Here is a 21384-nt window from a genome sequence, read left to right as displayed (position 1 = left end):
AAGCAGTACATATTCTTATACATATTTAGATACTGAGTAATATATATTTCTAGACAATAACTAATTATTGTATGTTCCTGATTTCGAAGATGCCTGCCTTCAAATGCATAACAATCCTATATTAAAAACCTTAAACATATTGCCTGATCTTTTGGAAATATCTTAAGCTTCCGGAAAATGAAGGCTGTAAATCTTTTAATACTTTAGGAGTCAAACATGTCAGAGGCCAGGCTCTTAAAGTTTTCTTGGCTATGTCTGTTCCATTACAAAGCCCATAATTACAGCTCACGCTTAAAACTAGAATATACACATATTGTATATTGGTATATTGTATATTGTATAAATGGTTTTCTTGATTATTTATTTATGCATCATTTTGTAAATTTCTGTAGCTTGGGAAACTGCAGACTTATCTCTGTGGTTGATCTAATCCACAGCATGTTTTGGATTTCTTTAAGCATACGAGAGCCAATTCTTACCAATTCTTGTGTGCAAGACTCATAGAGACACTGGTTTGCTGAGGTTTGTCTTTCTTGTTAATATTCATTCCATATTAAAAGTGGCCTAAAGGCTACTAGTTATCCTGTCAGGTAACTGAAACAGTTGGAGTTCATTCAAATGTGGTCAGAACTGGTTTTAAGTTGTAGTCATAATTTCTGGTTTCGTATTGAATATCTAATTTTTTTAAAACATTGATCATTTGTTTAGTATTTCCATGAGGTATAGTCGTGAGAATGCAAAGTATTTTCAATTGTTTTCTTGTTTTACAATAAACTAAAAAACAATATCCATTTATGTTCAAACAGTTGGAGCACTACAGCTCAGTGAATTATTTACTCAGTTTGTTTGGGGATACAGAGTCATAATGTAAGCAGGAGCAATAAAGATATAGCTAGAAAATTCAACACCCTCATTTTCTGTTGTAGTCTGTGCCATTACAGATGAAGAAATCATACCTTTGGGATAGTTTCTTTTCATACAATTGCCTCTTTGTAAATGTAAAGGAAATGTATCTTGGCAAAGAGTAATTGTGTTTTCTAATGACCGTTAAAGACATATTACCCTGCCAGGACTCAACTGAGTATGTTTGTACCTGTGTAACTTTGAGTTTATACATACTTGGCAGGGTTCCTGTATTTATTACTACAGGTTTATTAATTAGGAGAGTGCAAAATCTACATATTTCAAATGTATTTCTACATTTTTCAATATTTCATAACACATAGCTTTAATGGATGTAAAATCCATGCAGATCAGATCATATTTTTTTATCTGTAATGTGGACAAGGAAATAAAAAGAAGAGCCACTAGTGTTAACAGGGGTGTGGATCTTTCAACTTTAAATGTTATGGTATGCTTTTGTAATTTTTTTCTTAGTTCTCAAAATAGTAATAATTGTATCAAAGATAATAATGCTCTTGAAGGGAAAATAGTGGAAAGGTGTGATCCTTCCAGTTCTGATGTGATTGATTCTTATTTTGTAGAAGCATATCAACTGGAAAATTTGAACTACAATTTTTAAGAATGGCAGTGCTGTCTGTATATCGGAGCTTACCTCTAGGACAGTTACACCTTGCAATATCTCAGAAACAAAGCAATCAGGAAATGTGATTGGTTTTACAGTTTCCAGAAAGTTCCTCACACTGTATGAAGGAACTTATTCTCAATGGTTTTCCTGAAGTTACTCAGACACACTTAGAGATATTTGAGTAGTTTTCCAGTGATAACATGTCTAAGAAACCCATCAACTTTAAAATATGTCTTTAAATTCAGGTATTTTTTAAAAATAGATCTTCTACTGGCAGATTGTCTATTATAATTTTGACCTTATAGTAGATAAATTAATTTGACAGTTATAAAACTAACCCATAAAATAATTAAGTAATTGTTATAATATGAGAAACAGTGTAGACAAACTGTGAGATTAGAATAAAATCCTGTCATAAGAGATGAGAGTTTTCTGACTGGTACATATTATAATTGATATAATTAGAAAGATGAGCTTTTAGAATGTTTCACACCAGAATATAGCACACCTGAAATTTTATCTCTTGTGCCCAACTAGAAAGAATTAAAGAAGAAAAATATTTTGCAGAGTATTCTTCACTGATGAGTGTTGACAGAACATAAATTGTACCTTAATGTGCTATATTGTACCTGTATATAAGCACAAGTACATTGCAGGAAGAATTATTAACTCCTGAATTAAGAGCACTTAATTGGTGTATATTTTTAGACATATGATGCAGAAGAATGTTCTTAGCTACACTGCCTTATGCCCTCATTCGGAGATCAAGCTTGTAACAAAATTATTATCTTTTATGCACATTCAGGTCCCAGGTAGAACAATATATGATTAACTTTATGATTTTACCGTACAGCTATGAAAAAGACTGATTTAATTTTACTACTGATTTTAGTTTCATATTTAAACAGAGTAATTTATGTTTCTTCTAAAAATACCAAAATATCCAGTACTCATAGTATTTAAGATGGGAAGAGACCTTCAAGATCATCTAATCCAAACATCAACCCAGAACGATCATAATCATCTCAAAACCCTATCTCCAAATGCCACATCTAGATGTCTCTTAAACACTTCTATTTCCAGGGATGGTGATTCCAACACATCCCGGGACAACTTATTTCAATGTGTAAGCACTCTTAGAGAGAAAAGCTATTTCTAATATCTATCCTGAACTTCCACTTGAGGCCCTTCCATCTTGTTCTTTTACTTGAGATATGGCAGAAGGGACTGACCCCCACTTCACTGCAACCTCCTTTCAGGTAATTCCAGGGAGAAATGAGGTTTTCCCCTTTGCTCCCTCTCACTCCTAAACAGAGGTCAACCTTTATTTCAAAGTGCCCAATAAACCAATTACCACATTTTCTTTGAATTGAATTTTTGTAAATTTGAGTCTGGTTTTCATAGTAACACACAGGACACTGTACAATGCCTTATTTTTGTCTGAGAAGGAAAAAAACCCTTAAATGTTTTCTTATTTTGGCAAGCACCTTCTAAAATGCTTTACTAATTACTTCCAGTAGCAATGATACTGTACAGTGCAACTGAGCCCAAGAAATGGAGGCCTTATAGGATGTATAGCATTAATAACATCTGAAGATTAATAAGTAAATTATCTGTCCAGTGTGACCCTTTAGGGAAATGGAAATTACTTCTCTGTGTAACATCACTTTGGGCCTGCAAAGCTGTCAAAGGTATTTCAATCAAAAGAAACCACATGTGCTTGTCAATACTTGGCAGGAAGACCTCTAAAGACATGTCATGTACTGTAGACAGTTTAGGGTGGCCATTAATGGTTTTGTTAAGAGTTTGAATTGATCAATAAAGACACTGTGATACAGGTGCATATCTTCTGTCTTTTTGACAAAATAAATAAGAATATTTTACAAATAATGATCTTTAGAGATTTTTCTGCCTTTATTGTAATGTGAGCCAAACAAGGAATAGTGCTCTATCTAATTTACATTTTATAAGAAGTGGATAAGATAACAATTGTATAATCTTACAGAGCTTTAACTAAATATTGATGTGAAGCTTCAGTTTTATTACAGGATGTACAGCAGGACTATTGAATAAGAAAGGAAATATTTGCCACATTTTGTGTTAAGCTATTAAGCAAGTGTGTTTAGAGGGAAGAAAAGACTGAAATGTCTCATTCTAAGATACAGAAAGCTGCAGCTACTCTGAAGGAATAAAGAAAAGGGCAATACAGGGAGTAACACTGTTTGAAAATACAGTCCTGCTATAGTTTTTTCTGCTCTTTATGGATGTCTTCACATGTCAACCATGAGCTGGTAAGCTTTGATTTGTATGTAGGACAAGTTACTACTATATTTTAATTTTCATTAAACATGTTATTGTTCATGACGTAAAATATTATTTTTTGACCACAGTTTTCCAGGAATTATAAGTGACGTATATTTTAAAGTGGGAAATGTGATATAGCAAATAATTTCTAGAAAATGCGATAGTTTTTCTAAACCTTCATATTCCTAGTAGAAATTCTAATAAAAATAAAAGGGCAGTGGAATGAGAAAGAGGTGCCCCTTGAAAGGAAATAAAATTTTTGTCCTATTGGCGTCAGTTGCTGAAAAAAAAAAAAAAAAAAAAAAACAGAACTTGAATTTTGCCTTTCTCTATTCCCTGGTAAATACTAATGTTGCAATAGAGATTTAATTAATTTAGCTAAGTACTTTATCTCTGAGTGTGGGCAGAAGTAGATGTGTACAGAAGAGTTAAAAGCTAAGAAAGTCTACATGAATACTTCTCTTGAGTATACTCCCACAAACACAACAGGTTGTGGTTCTCAATTTGAAAGATTTTATTTTTCTTTATTCAGATTAAGTTTTATTTGAGAACATAAAAAGTATCATGAACCAAATAAGATATTTCTCATCCAGGACTAGATATGGTACAGACTTCACAAAGCAAATAAGACATGAGTTTTTTTTTTTCTGGAGAAGCAGGCAAGTCTAATTTTAGACATGACAAAACAAGTGAGCACAACAAATAGTGTGGAAGAGTGGAAGCTGAAGAGGGTTGCACTAAGATTACAGGGTTACTTAGGTTAATTTCATGCATATCTTCATAGTTTGACTGTTCCATTTTTATATGACATTTTTTTAAGCTTCTGTAAGTATTCCAGAAATATCTGGAGAGGAAGCTGTAAGACAAAGATGTGTGTCTGAGATTTAGCAGAAGTAAAAGAGGTGATAAAGGGAAGTGATTGTGTATAGAAAATAAGAGTCTATATTTATGTGCATGCTCTTTTGTTTTTCTTTGTCACCTTCTATCCATCAAAAGATATTCAGATGATGAATAACCTGTGTAATCTATGTGGAGGCACATTTTAGACTTTCTCTTTTGCTGGATATGTAAATATAGCTCTGTAGAATAACTCCAGGGTGATGGTCAGTTACCATTTAAGTCTTATTGTAGCTCCTGGATGCGGCATGGGCATGTTCTTTTGTGTTGTGTGAGGCTAGGTGCTCAAACTGTTGACCAGAACTCAAATCTCATTGACAAAAGGAGGATTTTTAATATAGGAAGTAAGCCAGTTCTGTTTTGAGAGTTAGCCTGGACCTTACGCTCATGGGTTGAGGCAGGGAGTTGCTTACCAGTTGTTATGGGCTGAAAAAAATTCAGAGAGAAATACAGATGCTCTGACAGCACATTTCTTCCCCTCTTTTCCAAGTTTTACTTTACCCTTTCACTCCAGGTTCCTCTGCTCACCCCCAAACAGAGTAGGGAGTTCGAGGGGCAGTTTGTAGTCAGTACATAGTGGTTTCTCTCTCACCTCTTGCCCAGATATAAATCCTTGCAATTTATATCCAATACACTTTCCCCAGCTTCCCCTTTCAGTCTTCCTTAGCTGCCCTTTTAATGACCACTGGCCAAGGTTCACTTGATGGACTTTTATCCTAGATTTTAACCTCTGAGAGAAGTGCCCTCCACGTCAGAAGACAAGTTACAGGCTGAGGAGGGCTTGTAATCCAAAAGTCACTTATCTGGCTGGTTTAGTGACTATGTATGTTTAGAAGAGGTTTTCTCTTCTATTAGGCACAGGACTCATTAGAAGGCTCAGCACTGTAAATCAGAGGCACACACTATGATGATGATGATGCTCAGACCTCTGCTTCTAAGTGTTTCGTGTTGTATGGTTGCAGGCCTGGGACAGTCACCCCTCAAGATGAGCTTAAGAATCATGAGAAAAGGATGTGCAAGACCAGGGCACTCCTGAAGGCAGAAAAAGATGAAGTCATATAAATACGACTTAGCAACCTCTAAAAACATAATTTTTTATTTCTTCCTTTTTTTTTTTTTTTTTTTTTTTTTTCCACAATATATTCAGAGAGAACAGGTGTGGGTAAACAATAGTAATGTTCTCTGGTAAAGATGTGAGAATGTTACATGAAACATCTAAATGTAGGCTATTTAGGAGGAAAATGGAAATAAAAAATATTAGAAATATTATGAATAATTTGCTTATTGAAATAACACCAATTATTGCTATCAAGTCTGAGGAATATAGGAATATAAATGAAGATTCAAAGATTCTTGGCTATGCTAAAAGCTTAAAGAGCAAAGCATACAAAGGGGAAAATTATGTTGCATACATCATTTTACTTATGTTGCCAAAAAGGGGGCAAAATATTTTCTAATACAGCAAATACTCTAGTTTTCTGAGCTGTTCCTCAGATACAGAACTCAGGAAAGGTTGTGAATCTTGTGAAAACTAAAAAGGAAGCAACTCTTTTAACATCTCCCCTACCATAACATACTTGAGATATCTCAGAATATCTCCTAGAATGTTTCTTGTAATGCTTCAATGTATTTAGCAGCAGTCAGGACACATTGATTGTGGGAGAAGTCTACAATCATTGTGAAGTTCACATACATAAAAAGAGAGTACTTTTAAATAAGTTTTCTTCAGATTCTTGACTGTCATTTAATATTTAACTCTAGCAACATTTCTTCCGTTCAAGAAGTGGGTGGACTACTGTTCTGGAAATTGAAAAGTTATGTAAGAGCTGAAACCAGCATATATAATAAATTAAGCAATAGGAACTTGACTAGTGCTTCAAAAATTAGGTCATATGTATATCTTTGATACTTATTTCCATCATACATTAATCTTTAATTGTGGTGGTAATATACTATGTCTTTCGTCCAGAATAATAATGGATTTTAATAAACTTTTAATTCACATCTGTAAAAACAAATTTTTAGCTATCACAAAGTTATTGTAATTCTCATATCCTAGTTAAGAATTTTTATACTATTTATTTAATTTTATTTAAATTTATTTATTTAAGTAATTTTCCTCAAACAAAACAACCTTTATAATTTAGGTTCTGATTTGAGCTACGACTTATCTACGCATTTCTGTAGCTCACCAGCCTGTATTTCTTTGGATTTTAGAGCAGGTCTAGTAGCTAATACAGCAGTAAAAATTGACAGGTTCCAAAAATCACCAAGTATTCCCTGTTACTAGGTTATATTACTCCTATATGATTCATGTTGCTTATAGTGGAAGTTTATGAAATAAGTTTTATATTATTTTCCTATAAGATAATTGTGTTTGGTCTTTTTTGTCTTCTTTCATTTTATTTTTTTTTTTTCATATTAGCCTGGAAGCTTAAGTAGCATAAAATTGGACAAGATATATTCATTCATATAATGAAGATTTTGGTCTGATCCTGCAGTAGGTTATGTATTTGTATTTTATCTCTGTCTCAATTGAATTTAACAGGATCTTATTTATGTTTAAAAATAATAGTGCCTATAACCAATTTAAAGGTGTAGGGGGTAAACGTATAGAACAAAATTCTGTAAAGTCTGTATAGAACTTACACATGAATCTTGTGCCTTTCTAGACTTTAAATTGAATGAGTCATCTAAATTTAGAAGACTTATAGGTATTCGTTTAGCAATGTAAAAAGTCCTTTACATTAGGTTGAACTTCTAGTCAATAGAGAGGGATTTTTTTGTATATAAAAGGGGTGTTAGATTATTACTTCTTTTCAGGAAGCAGCAAAACATGACAGCTATATGAGGGAAGATGATGTGGAAGATTACCACAGTGCAAGCAAGGCAATTGCTGTAGTGAGAAATGCATCTGAGCAGGGCAGGCAATAACAGTCTGTGTTTACAGCCCAGAAGTCATCAGGTGTGGCCATGAATGACACGAGGTGAGACAGTGAAGGAGCCGAACAAAAATCACAGTTTTTCTAAAGCCATAATTTCGGAAAAAAATAAATGGAGGATCTCATAAAGAGAAGTAGTAACATGTTTTATTCTTAAGTTATAATAACGCATCCATCTCGTATAATGGATATTCTGGAAAAAGTTTTGAAATATTGTGATTTGTCAGTTCTTATGCAGTAAGATATGGGTTGAGGGTGTAGCACTGCACAGAACCCTGTAAAACAGTGACTGGAAGAATTATTCTTACACTTTGCTCTAATGAACGGGAGAATGTGTAATTTGCTAGAGCTAAGATTAGAGCTGATAGTTTGTTGTGTTCAGCAATATTCAGCACTGGATCAGTGTGCTCATCAGTTCATGAAGCAGATGGGATAAGAATCTTTTGATTTATCAATTTCTGGTGATTAGATGAAGCCTTACAGCTTGTGAAATCTGTGCTAATGGTTTTGCAGTGAAACCTGAGTGTCTGCTCCTTGATCTGATTGTGCAAAAGAGATGTCTATGTGCATGTAAGTGGGTAATCATATTTTCTTTATTTTTCTTCATAGACCTGATGCAGAGAAAAGTGAGAAAATTTGACAGGTTTGGAATAATGTTGGAATAATATGCACAGTGCAATTTTGTGCTGTGTCTGTGGCATATATTGCTGAGTTATACAGAATATGTTGGTCACATCATGCTCTAGATAATATTTTTGTAATGCCGTTTGGTCCTAATTTATTTACACTTTCATTTAAAATAATACAATGGTTGCATTGTATTCGAAATATCATTGAAAATAATTTAATTTAAATAAACTAAACACATCTACCAGTAATTAATCTCGTTAGTCCCTTAGTTATACTTGCATCATACTTCTTTGTAATCGTATTTTATTTCCCCTGCTTATATTCATATTTCTTTGAGCATTGGGAAGTATTCTATCTGACTGCATCAGACCAAGAATTATGTTTATTGCATTTGATTTTGGCTTGTAATTTCAAACTATCTTGTAGAACATAGACTTTTCTTAGCCTTTCCACAGTTGTTATGTAGCTCCTATTCAGAGCAGAAGGCAGCATCATGTCAGAGATAAGGATGAAAAATTTTGTCAGTATGGATTTTTAAATAAGAACTGAAGTCCAGGCACTATAATGGTAGCTGATAATGCTCATGGATTTTTAGTTAAATATTCAGTACCAACTTGTGTTTTAAAAATCCCTTGTGTTTTACTTTTTTGATCTTGAGGGGAAAAAAGTAAAATAACAAATAAAAATAAAGTAATTAGAAAAAATAAAAACAAAAAGAAAAAAAAAGCTGACTTGAACTTTCTGGAGAAGTACTCTATAAGAATTTAACAGGTAACATGCTGAATATGATTGAATGACAGTACTTGATACCTGATTTGCAAATATCTGAAAAAAACACACACAACTTGAAATGGCCTATATATACTACTAATGGGTCCAAGCAGTCTTTATCCCACAAGGAGTGTCCCTACTGGTTTAAATTCAGTTCTGTGTAATATTCCTAGGCAGCTGTGTTTGGGTATAATGAAAATGGAATTATAAATATTACTCCACTAGTCCATTTTCTCTCTAAATTGCAGATTTGGGTTTTCTGCTCTTTTTAACAAGTTGCATTGCCCTCCAGAAGATACAGCTTAAATTAAAAATGTCTTTATCTCCAGATGTTACAGTCTGTATTAAGCATATCTACTAATTTGCATTCATAACATAATACTATCTTCATACTCTCATCAGAGATAAACTGACGGGTTTTGATTTGAGAACTATTGAAATTGGTGGAGGGTACCCTTTACACATTCTCAGCAGCTTTGAATAGAGTTGATTTGTATAGAACATGCTAGACCACACCTTTTATGAAAGCAAGTGAAAGCAGCAGTCAGTGTATGTCAGGATGTACTGCTTTGAGCATAGTGGGTGTCCAAAACCCCGTATCTACAATCATATCTAAGGCCGTCTAGACTGAGTCCCTCTCGATAAGACTGTGTTTTCATTTACAGACCAAAACTGTAGAAACTGCTCTAGTATATCCAGAATAAGTCATGTCTCTTCCAAAGTTTGTCTCAAACTGAACACTGGAGGGGAGGATTGAGTGCCTACAGGTCAAGAATTAAGAGAATCTTGTAACATCACAGGACTGTCTGTCACAGGAATGCACAAAATCAAGCTCCTAAATATAAAGAGAAGCAGAAATGCTAGCAGTGGATCACAGTTAATATTATGACAGGTTCTGAAATTAAACAGGCTCAAGGAGCCTAAAAAGATCACCAGTCCTGGCTCCAGTACTGATCTAGCCTGGTAAGGTGTCCAGGGTGCTGTGGGCACCACTGAGCATCATGGATGTATCTTTTTATTGCTATGTTTTCCCACTCTGGAGACAAGTTTCTTGCTTTCTACGCAAATTAGTTATCAGGTTCAGATTGCTCTTCCAGACCTTTCTGAAAATAGGTTTGAGGGATGTGGATGTCTTTGGTTGTCTTGATCCATCTGTACTAGGTAAGCCTTTGATCAATAGTCTTTGCCTACTTCTTGACCTCTGTCATGTGCTTGAACTGTACTCTGTTGTGCTTATTTCCAGGAGCCAGAACAAGGACATTTGTCCCAGAAAATGTTGCCGTATCTCCAATGTACCCATTCTCCAGTCACATCACGTTCTTTCCCACAACATGTTCTTACCAATAACCCTTGGTTGGCTCCATGGCTATTTAAGTGTTTGAGACACACACATAAGATCACTTGTGTTCTGGGCTTCTATACTTATTTCAAAAGTTGTGTGAATACACAGTATAATAAATTATAGTCTGTCTCAAATAATTTGCAGTTCTGAAGTAGATCTGTCTGATCATTGGGCATACTAATTTTAATTTCTAATATCATGGTATATTCTTAAAGTAGAATTAGATTTAACACAAATCTTTCCTTCCTGTGGATTGCTGAGATAGCTGATTTTAAACATTATTTGCACTAGGCGATAATTTCTGGAGAGTACTTGTATGTTTTCAGTGAGTAGCAGCTGGAACTCAGGTCTTGTATTTCAGACACCTGAAGGTATTAGAGATTAAGAGACTGTATCTGAAATGTTAGAATAAACACTAATAGAAATAGGTAAATGGGAAGAGTACCTGTTATCAGTGGTCAGAAAAATCAATCTTGAAAATTGCATCTGTTCACTGAAGTTGTCTTTTTGCCTTATGCTTGTTCTTGATTGAGCTACTGTTCTGCATTTAAATTAGTAGGAACGTAGTCCATTAATCAAGGAAAGTGATTATTCTGGTAATGTAATTTATTATACCACATTTAAATACTGTGAGCAGTTCTGGGATCAGGCAGAAGGCATTTTCCTAACAGTCACTTTCTAATAAGAGCAGGTGATCAAAATGATTGTGTTCTTTATACTTGGAAACAAGGGAAGTTCTAGCTTGACTTAAAGAAAAAAAATCATTGTTATTATAACTGAACATGGGAACATTTTTCCCAATAAGTTGTGGAATTCTTGTCTTTGAGCATTTTTGAGACCTGACTTGTTGTGAAATAATGGACATTGCCCTGAGCAGGATCCTGGCTTATAAAACCTGCTTAGTGAACTTGTAACCTGTGATTTATGAATATTTATTGAGATAAGCTAAACAGCATGAAACTTATACACATATGTAGTACATAAAAAAAAAGATAAATGATACATACCTTATGATTTTTACACTTGACAATCTAATATCATAGATCATCCTTAAAATAAGGAGGAATAATATTTATCCATAGTAAGTCAGTATTAATTTTCCTTACTTTATTAGTAGAGAATTCTAAAATTATAGTACTCACACTGCACTGTTTCTTTTTCCCAAAGCCTTCTTGTACATATTGTGGGTTATTTCCTCCTTTTTTTACAACTATGGACAATTTTTCTGTGCTTCAAAATAATGTAAAAATAATTAAATAAGATAAGCCATCAGAATAAAAAGGTAAAATTACCAAGTTAGATTTAAGATTGTTCAGTAATGTCACAGTCACTAAAAATAATGATTGAATATATATTTAAATAAAAAATATGTTTTCTTTGTCTAGCAAACATTGTTCTCACAAGAAAAACGTGTTTTCCAATTCAATCTTCAAATATCTCTCAGCAAAAGTATAAAAACCTGCTTCAGTTTCACCGAGTGCTTGGTTTCCAGGTTTTGTTGGATTGACAACCACATGACATGAAAGATACTTAAATTTTTAATGAGACTGTAAACTTCTGATCTAGTTTTACTGTAAAGTAATAGATGAATACAGGTCACAATGTTTAATTAGAACCCAATCAACATTTTTGAACACACATCAGTATTACTTTGGAGATCCAAATGAAACAGTTCTTTGTCAAGTAGACACTTCTAAGAAGAGAGGTGTTTTAACATTACATTAGGAACTTCAAAGTGGAACATTTGATTTTCTGTATTATAATGTGTTTGAAATATTATTGTGAAGAAAATTCTATTTTTCAAAGTGACAGATGAATTATTCAGATAGCTTTGATTATAAGATACATCAAAAAAGTTCTTTCATAAAGGCTGCCTATCCGAGGGTTTTTAACAGAGTGGCTTTAATGATTTGAGAAATTATGAAAATACATTAATATTGATTTAATAATTAAAAACTGTAATACCTTTAATTATTGTGCTGGTGTCTTGTGCTAGCTCCATTCTACTGTGTTGCAGTGATTTTCATTTTTTTCATTCAAATATATTATGCTTATGCATTAACTTGTATTCATTATCAAAGATTTGAAGATATGATTTAAGCATAAAATAAAAGTCCCTCTCAACAGTGTGCCTCCAAGTCCAGGCAGGGTGATTAAATCTTTTAAATGATTAGAATAATCCTTCACATTGGAATGAAAATTTAAAGCTCTACGAAAGTATCATGAGGAAAAGAGAATATTTTTTTACAAAAGTAATTGTAACAAAGAATAATTTATCTAGACATGTTTGCTTGTTTTAGCTACAATTGATAAAATAGTATTTAGATATAAACTCATAATGCACAGCAATTGCAACGCTATGAATGAAAATAGATTAATAACATACAATCTGCTTGTAATCTGTTGCCAGACTCATGCATCTTTTTACTATCTCTGTTCTATCTACTTTTGAGATAATTAATTTGTCTTTTCCTTTATGTTTATCTTTTTCTTTTTCTTATTTTTCTTTTCTCAGAGCCTGGCCCTGCAAGGTGCTTGTGAGTGTCCCCAGCTTCTTTTGGAAAACCTTTCCAGGGATGCTACTGTGCACCTCACAGGACAGGATGCAATTCCTTTAATAGTATTTTTTTTTTCTGTGAATTATAGTGTTTATTGCCCTTGTTTGGTGGTTAACAATGCCACATTTACTGCTAACTATTTATTTGCTGCTATATTCATTATTTGTAATTTTGATTAAAAAAACCATTTTGCCTGATGTATTTTTTTCTAGTTTCTGTGATTTAACACATATTAATTTTCTTTCAAGATGCAAAATACTGACACAGTGGTTATAAGAACTTAATCCTAAATGGGATCAAATTTCTCTAATTCTATTTGTGTCAATAGAAGAATAAGTTCTTTGATGTTTACAGGTGGCACTTGGAACCTTTTAGAGCCAATCTGTATGCAACTGCATTAGTATCAACAATGGTTAAGAATGTTAATCTTCAAGATTGTTTTTTCTTTTAATATTGCTGTTAAGTATAATGCAATCACACTGTAAAAACTTTCAATCACTATTTTCCTTATAACCTCTCTTGTTTTTCTTTTTCTTTTGCAGCAGATTTGCTGGATAGACTTTGTGATGGCTGCATTTTAAATCTGTTCTTTTTTTTCTGTCAATTACCACAGGTTTAGTCCCTATGAGTGGTATAATCCACATCCTTGCAACCCTGATTCAGACGTGGTGGAAAACAATTTTACCTTGCTAAATAGTTTCTGGTTTGGAGTTGGAGCTCTCATGCAGCAAGGTATACGACTCAGTCTGCTCTTTCTCTTGGGCACCATGTCCCACTTTTTGCTGGGGGTAACAGCTCTCTGGTGCAAGTCACTTGCATGGGTGCCTCTGTGCATGTAGCCATAAACCAGCTTTTTATGATTATCCAGTCATTCCCAACACCTTAAGAATCAGACTGAAAACTGATAAAAAATTTAAAGCTTAAAAAAGTACAGCATAGTCATATGATTTATTTCCTAAACAGGTAACCCTTAATGCATAATTAAATGAGCTAATCTGTCCATTACCTAAAAAACCCTCCATTTAAACAACCTAAAAAAGAATATATCTTCGTCAGATAAGAATATAATGTAAAAATCTATAACTTGTTTAATTTTGGTTTAGAAACCTTTAGCCCACAGAAAGATTTTATCTAGTAGCTAGAACCTGTAAAATAAAATAATATAGGAGATTTAATCCTGTCCAGCCATATTTTATATTTTTAAAATCAAAATGACCATTCTTAAAGATTTAAATAAAGAATCTAGATTCAACAATCACTGAGAAATTGATGCCACTGCTGACAATAAAATTGGCAGCTGTGTAGTCCTATTGCTCAGAGTGAAACCAGCTACCAGTTTTAACTATAACTGTCTTAGTAAAATGCTTAAGCACATTCTTAAAAATCTGTAATTTCCTTGCCATATTCCTCTTATTTTGAAAGCATACCAAATATATAGATCTATTAAAATATATCACCATTTTATTATCCTTTTCCAGAAGGATTTGAATACAGTCATATAATATCAGACACATTTGAGTAGCACAGATTCAGTTTTTGCTCTGACATTTCACTGGGCAGTACAGCGTAATACAAAAGATTGTTAGTCCTGTTAAAGAGCCATTAAAAGGAATGACTTTTCTTTCTGGAATAATAATCATTGCATATCCCCCAAAAAATCAAAGAATATGTTGGCAGGAAAAAGTGCATATTGATAGAGTCGTTTTAATGGATATACCTGAGAAATCATTTTTAAAGCTTCCCATTATAAGTGCACCAGCTATAAATAAATCCTGGTTTTAACTCATCAAATTTCATGAAGCTTTCCTGTAACTGCAGTAAATATTCTGTCATATATCATGTTGGTAGGCTTAAAAAATCTCTAATGCCTCAGCAAAAAGAGTACCGTGCTCAGAAAAACATAAATTAATGGGTAAAAAGAAATCAGGATTTCAAATCAGAAATAAAAATACATCTATAGTTGGCTAAGTGTTTACTATCAACAAGGTTGTCAGTATACATATGAAGAAATTATATAGTTGAGGCACAAATGCCAAATACATGTTTGTGAGATAATGATTGCTTTTAAGCAAGCTATCATAAAAAGGGATGCTAAATGAAAGAAGGTATTTTGAATTCCATTCACAGTTCTCAGGATTGTTGGAATCTCTGTCAATGCTGAGTTTTATTTCCTATGTGGCTGTATGCTTCTTCATATTTCTGGAGAATGGAAAAAGCAGTTTAAATTTTCACATTATCTTTTTTCAAGAAAAAGGTATTTTAGTCAGTAACATCTAAACATTGTTTTTGAGAATCAAAATAGAAAAAAGCCTTAACCTTCATTTTAAAAGATATATTTGGAGGATAATAGTTTTCCTTGAAGGAAATATAGTTTTTCAGAATTAAGGCTGACCCTCTGTCCTTGCCTTATATTATTTTACCTTTACTTCGTTCATCCTTTAATAAACCTTAAAGGTACCATTTTAAGGATGCAGTATCAGTCTTGATTTTGATGATTGCTTTAAAAAATTTTCAAAAACCTAAAGTCATCTAAAAGTAGGCTTTTAGAAGTTCTCACCTAATAGCAATAACTTTCCACTAGAAATAACATAGAAATGCTTGGGCCACGGCCATATTAAGTTCTGCTTCTTTACAAAAGATTTGCTTAGTGCTGGAGGATACATGATAGAGGAAACTCATACATGTCTTGCTGGCACCTCTCGCTCCCAGGAAACTGTGGGATATAGTGCAGGACATGCCGTTACCTTGGGTACATGACAGTCAGCCCCTGACCAGGCTCTGTTTCATGGGCCCAGGTGGCACTCGATTTCAGTCCTTGGTAAGGTATGAGCGGTGGGAACTGGGGGAACTGCGGCGAATGTCTCCACTCTTCTTTCCTTTCCAGTCCTATCTGACTTTACTGGTGTTGGTTTTTAAAATGGAATGAGAACAGTTAAAAAGAGTTCATGATAGCGGGCTTGTTGGGAAATCTCTTAGTGTTATGGTGTCTAGGTGTCTAACAGGGCCTAGGAGCAACTACATCAGACAGGTACTTTTCTACTTTTTCCCTTGCAGAATTCTAGGCAGAGTCTGGAGCTGGAGTTGGCTGTCATGTCCAAGTCTGTCAGCCTTTTTTGTTTGAAACAGCAAGGGTAAGATGAACTGCAGGGTAAGATGGGCTGTTTTTGAATACAGTAGTCCAGTTATGATACCACTTCTTTTTAAACTTTTCTTTTGTTTTCTTCTTCCCTCCCTCCCCCTCCCAGTCCTGTTCTTTTTTTTTATTTATTTTTTCATTGAGTTTGGAAGTTTGACATAATCTTTCACCTATATGAAGATGTGTTACCTTGCTGGACCAGTTCCTTAACTAATTCAATATAAGCACTAAAATTTAACGGGAATAAAATAGTCCATCTTGCCTTCATTCCATTTTACCCAGGATATTTAAGAGCAAACATAGTAACCAATTAACAAAAAGCGGTTGTTTTGATACAATGGTATAGTGGATATGATGAAACTGTTTCCTGGAAAATAAGTTTCCAGATGCTTCTAAATGATCTCACATAAAGTTCTTAAAATGGAGCTAGAAATTGTTTATTTGACATCATCAGAAATTTCATTTCATTCAATTATAACATTATGGAAAAAATTCCATACATGCTCATTTATAATAAATATTTGTAATTCTATATTACAGTGATTTAATTTATTCCTATTTTTACTAATTAGACACAAGAGGAGTTTATGTGCTTCAATTTCTCTCATTAGGCTCTAAATTAGCATTAAAAATTATGCAAATTACTATACAGTGTCTGTCCCTCCTCCATTCTTTAGTGCCATGAGCAGGCAACTCCAGCAATGCATTATAATCTATCTTTATCTAGTTTATGCATAGAAGTCTAATATTTTTATTGCTATTTTATTAAATTGAAGTGTGTAGCATAGCCACTCATATTTATATGAAATTGTGGGGCTAAACATAGAGATGGGAGATATTAAATTTTTTATATATCTAAACATTTAATAAACTATCTTTTACAGCAATGGGAATGACAAAACTCAAAAGTGTATTTATAATAGATTTAAGATTTTGTTTTTCAGATCCAAAATCCTTTATTTCACATTTTGTACCTTCATCAATTGCTTAGTCTTTCTGGAAAGCAAGTTGAAGAAATTGCTTTCTTTGTATTGGTATATTTATATATACATGTTTAGAAATTTTAAAATGGCACTGATCACTGAATCTCCCATTACTATATTTTGATTCTCCAAAAAGATCTGTCTTTATAAGTTTAACCAGTTATTTTGAATTTCAGTTGTGTCTGTTTGTACAAGCAGTACATGTAAACCTGTAGCTTTAAGATTTTTTTGCACAGTGATACCATCTCCCCACTGTGACAAAAAGTGCTGAACACTTATTAATTGTTTTCTGTGCATCCGTTTCACCTTTCTCCCCTGGTTTTCGTTAGGTTCTGAGCTCATGCCTAAGGCCCTCTCCACCAGGATAGTGGGAGGCATTTGGTGGTTTTTCACACTTATCATCATTTCCTCGTACACTGCTAACCTAGCCGCCTTTCTGACAGTGGAACGTATGGAGTCCCCTATTGATTCTGCTGATGATTTGGCCAAGCAGACAAAGATAGAGTATGGGGCAGTTGAAGACGGAGCAACCATGACTTTTTTCAAGGTAAGTTTTATATTCTGTTTGAGAAGATGTTATATCCTGATATTTGGGGGAAAACTTTTACACCTTGCTGAGAGGCAACTAGTACGATTCCTCATACTGTTAAAAACAAGTGAAAACTTTTTTTTTTTTTAATATGATTAAAAAGATAACAAAGGAATCGAACGAAAAATCTCTCACAGAAAAGAAAAAGTGTATTTGATTATTTTATTTTAGAGAATTGAATTTATGGTAGTGAAGTACATGAAGAAACCTGAATGCTTTGTTCAGATCTTTCATAGCTGTGTATGAGATTAAGCTTTGTCATATTAAAATTTAGTTTTAATTCAGCAGCATTATATTTGATTGTAGTCTTTACTCAAGAAACACTAAGGATATTAGTGGCTCTACTGTGGAAAACTTTTTGGACTTCATAATTTTGAGAAACTTTTGAATGAAATTTTCAGTCCATATAAAAAGCTCAGATTATCTGTTTTTCTGTTCCTTTTAACCTGCTACTAAGATAATTCAATTTGAAATATTAGTGAAGTGCCATACTGAGAGGAAAATATTTCCTGTCTGGGTTCATTAGGTATTTAGCAGATTTAAATTAGTGATAGATATTTATGAAGGGAGAGAAGATGGCTTGTTTCTCTAACTCCTTATGTTGGATAGCACAGAGTTGTCTCAGATCTTCAGAGAGATGTTTAACAATATCTGCCTGATCTTTGGCAATTTCTGAAGACTTTTGTGTAATATAGTCTAGTTTTAATAGTTACTGTGCTATCACCTAAAGCTCTACATTGGCATTTGTAATCAGTAAACTGAGGACCAATGTAGCTTTTAAACTGGTACAGAAATTGAAGACTGTGTGCTCAGTTTCTCTCAAGAAATTCAGAAAGCACAAAATTTGTATACATATCAAGGCTAAATAATCTCTATTTAATCTTATGAACACAGGCCTTGTACCAAATCAAAGTGTAAAAATAGTTTTAATTTTAAAAATAAATAGTTTCTAAGGCTTTCAGCTTCTGCTTGGAAATAAAAATGGTTCAACTCCAATATTTCAGAATGCTTCAGGCTGCTTAACTTAAAGCATGCACTGGGAATGTTCTGACCATTCTCCTCAGAATACTCACTGGAAAAGGAGCTGATGAAATTGATAGAAGTAACTAATCAGTTAGAGATCTCTTCATGTCAGGAAATATGTGAAGCAATGAAAAGCAACAACATTGAAAGCTTAAAGACAGAGCTTTTTAAAAGAGTCAAAATTATTTTTGACTTGAGACATAAAGAAATAGCACAAAGTATTATTGAATTACCAGAAAACACTATAGGGATTTAACTTAATTTTAGTATGGCAGAAAATTTTGGTCTAATTCTACTTCAGATTCAAACTGTGGACAGTGAAATACTAGGAAGCAACTTTAAATTTTTACTTTTCCTCCCCATACTTAATTTTATTATTCCTTTTTTTTTTTTTTTTTTTTTTTTTTTTTTTTTAAATGTCCCTAATGTGGTTTTTCTAAGTGCACAGAGACTGTTCTCTTTCTCTGGACATTTTTCCCTCTGCATGTTAGTATAGTATTCCCTTTTCTGCACAATGATTCCTTTCTGCTCTTTATTCTTCTGTTTTCACATTTGTCTAGATATATTTTGTGATTATCTAATATGTTGTATCCAAGAACTAGAGAGGCCTTGCATCTAATGAATTAGCATTTTCACATTCTTTACATCTGAAGATTTTTATTTGCAGTTGAAATAACCTAGACATAAACATAACAGATTTAGGATGTCAGATCACATAATTTAATATTATCTTTTTTACATTAATGAATTCTCCTCCTTCACTACAAGTGAAAAAAAGAAATTGTAAGAAAACATAGGATTTCTTTGTTCAGCTGATATACATTTTAGGTCAAATTAAGGTTTATTCTATTGAAGACATATATTTTCTGGACTTTTTGTGAACAGATTATGATTAGCAAGTGCTTTATGACATGAAATTGAACCAATAATTAAGAATTGTTACAACTGATTTGAAATATTTTTGTGTTATTTCCTATCTCATCTAGTAATAATTTAATTTATATTATTTGCTACTACTATTAATATTTTTATTTTTAATGTATTTAATTTACCTAATGAAATTAATTTAAAATTAAGCATTAGACAAGCTACATCTGTTGTTGCAGATTATCAATAAGTGAAAATCATGCTTAAATAAAAAAGTAAATGAAAACTATACAATCCTATTTGTTTCATTCGGTGTCTGAAGGAGTGTCCAGGAGAGCATTAGGGTTTTCTCGATGTAAATGCTGTTCACTAGAGCCACCTGTGTAAGGAATGTAGATTAATTACATATGTATTCCATGAAAGATAAACCAAAACATATATATAGGGTCTTTAATAGAGAACTTCCTGGTAAAATTAAGTATTTTTACCTAATCATGTGGAGTTATCAGGAAATAAAGTACTATAATTTCTGGTCAACATCTGCATGTTTTCAAAACATACTTCTATTCTGCAAAAGCTGATTCAGGAATGTAATTTCCTTACATATAGGAAAGTGAAAATGCAATAAAATATTTAAAAATAAGACTTTAAGTGGAATTGCAGTACAAGGTACTGCTATAATTTTATATCTCATAGAGAATGCTAAAAAATACAAAAAAACACTTAAGCACAAGAGTCTGATAAAACAGTTTTAAATTGTATATATTATATTCTCTGATATATAGATAACTGAATACAAAGTAGGAAGTGACTTTTTGTATGGCATTAAGGAAAATACTAATGAACTTCTGTGTCCTGTTCTGGTGATCACACTTTGAAAATATGCTTAAAATTGGAAAGAGTTCATTAAAGGTGAAAGAATTACTGTAGGTCTGAAAATAAGCATTGCAGTTAGAGGCTAAAGATCTGTCTGTTTAATCTGCTGAAGAGAAGGTTAAGAGGTGACTTGATCATGGTTTGCAAGTGCCTTAATGGGAATGAGACTTTTGACAGTAGATGACTCGCTAATCTAGCAGAAAAAGGCATAATGAGATCCAATGTTTCATAGCTGAAGTTAGGCAAATTCAGGCTAGAAATAAGGTGCATATTTTTAAGAGTAAGAGTCATTAACCACTGGTATAACTTATCTAGGAGTGGGCTGGATTCATCCATCAGAAGCAGCCATTATGAGGAAGATAGACACAGCACAGCCCAAGATTGTTCTTTTGATTTAGAGGTCTCGATGAAACAGGTAGCCTTCATTATACAGGAGGTCAGATTAGATTTTAGTAGTACTCCTGTACTTCAAAAATCTAAGAGGATGTGAGTTCTGGGGTGTAGAGGTTGCACAAAGACAGTTGAGAGGATAAGTTTATCATGTGTGTTTGCTTATCCTTATCTACTTTGTTCTTGTTTTAATGAGAGTGGATTGAGTAAAACAGTGGTGCTGTGTTACAACAAGATATAAAGGCACCAGATGGTTTGCTCATGTAAAATGAAATTATCATATCTTTGTAATAGTTATTAGTTCAAATCACAATGAGGCTTGGTAGCTGCCCACAAGACTGACAGTAATTTCTGCATAAATTAGCTGTATAGCAGTCCATTGAATTATTTTCTTAAAAAAAATCTTTGGAGCATGGCCAAAGCTGTATAGTGCTAAAACAAAAGAACCAGCCATAAAGGGGAACCTAAATGGGCATCAGACAAGCAAGTTAGCTTCTGGATTAAAACCTCCTGAAGGTAAAATCTTGGAGAGCACCTGGGATATATGT

At 33.2% G+C, this 21384-nt stretch overlaps 1 protein-coding gene across 5 annotated transcripts in view; it reads left to right on the top strand.

The window, feature by feature from the left end:
- The window catches only part of GRIK2 (glutamate ionotropic receptor kainate type subunit 2), a 358831-nt gene that overhangs the window by 250524 nt on the left and 86923 nt on the right, over nt 1-21384 (top strand). For all 5 annotated transcript variants that reach the window (XM_088161975.1, XM_014880418.2, XM_088161972.1 and 2 more), the window contains 2 exons: nt 13586-13704; nt 17421-17638. In XM_088161975.1, coding sequence (XP_088018101.1) covers nt 13586-13704; nt 17421-17638 — 337 coding nt within the window. The remainder of the gene's footprint in view (nt 1-13585; nt 13705-17420; nt 17639-21384) is intronic.

The sequence above is a fragment of the Sturnus vulgaris genome, chromosome 3 (assembly GCF_052056855.1).
Source record: "Sturnus vulgaris isolate bStuVul1 chromosome 3, bStuVul1.hap1, whole genome shotgun sequence".
NCBI lineage: Eukaryota > Metazoa > Chordata > Aves > Passeriformes > Sturnidae > Sturnus > Sturnus vulgaris.
This window is presented reverse-complemented; position numbering and strand designations above follow the sequence as displayed.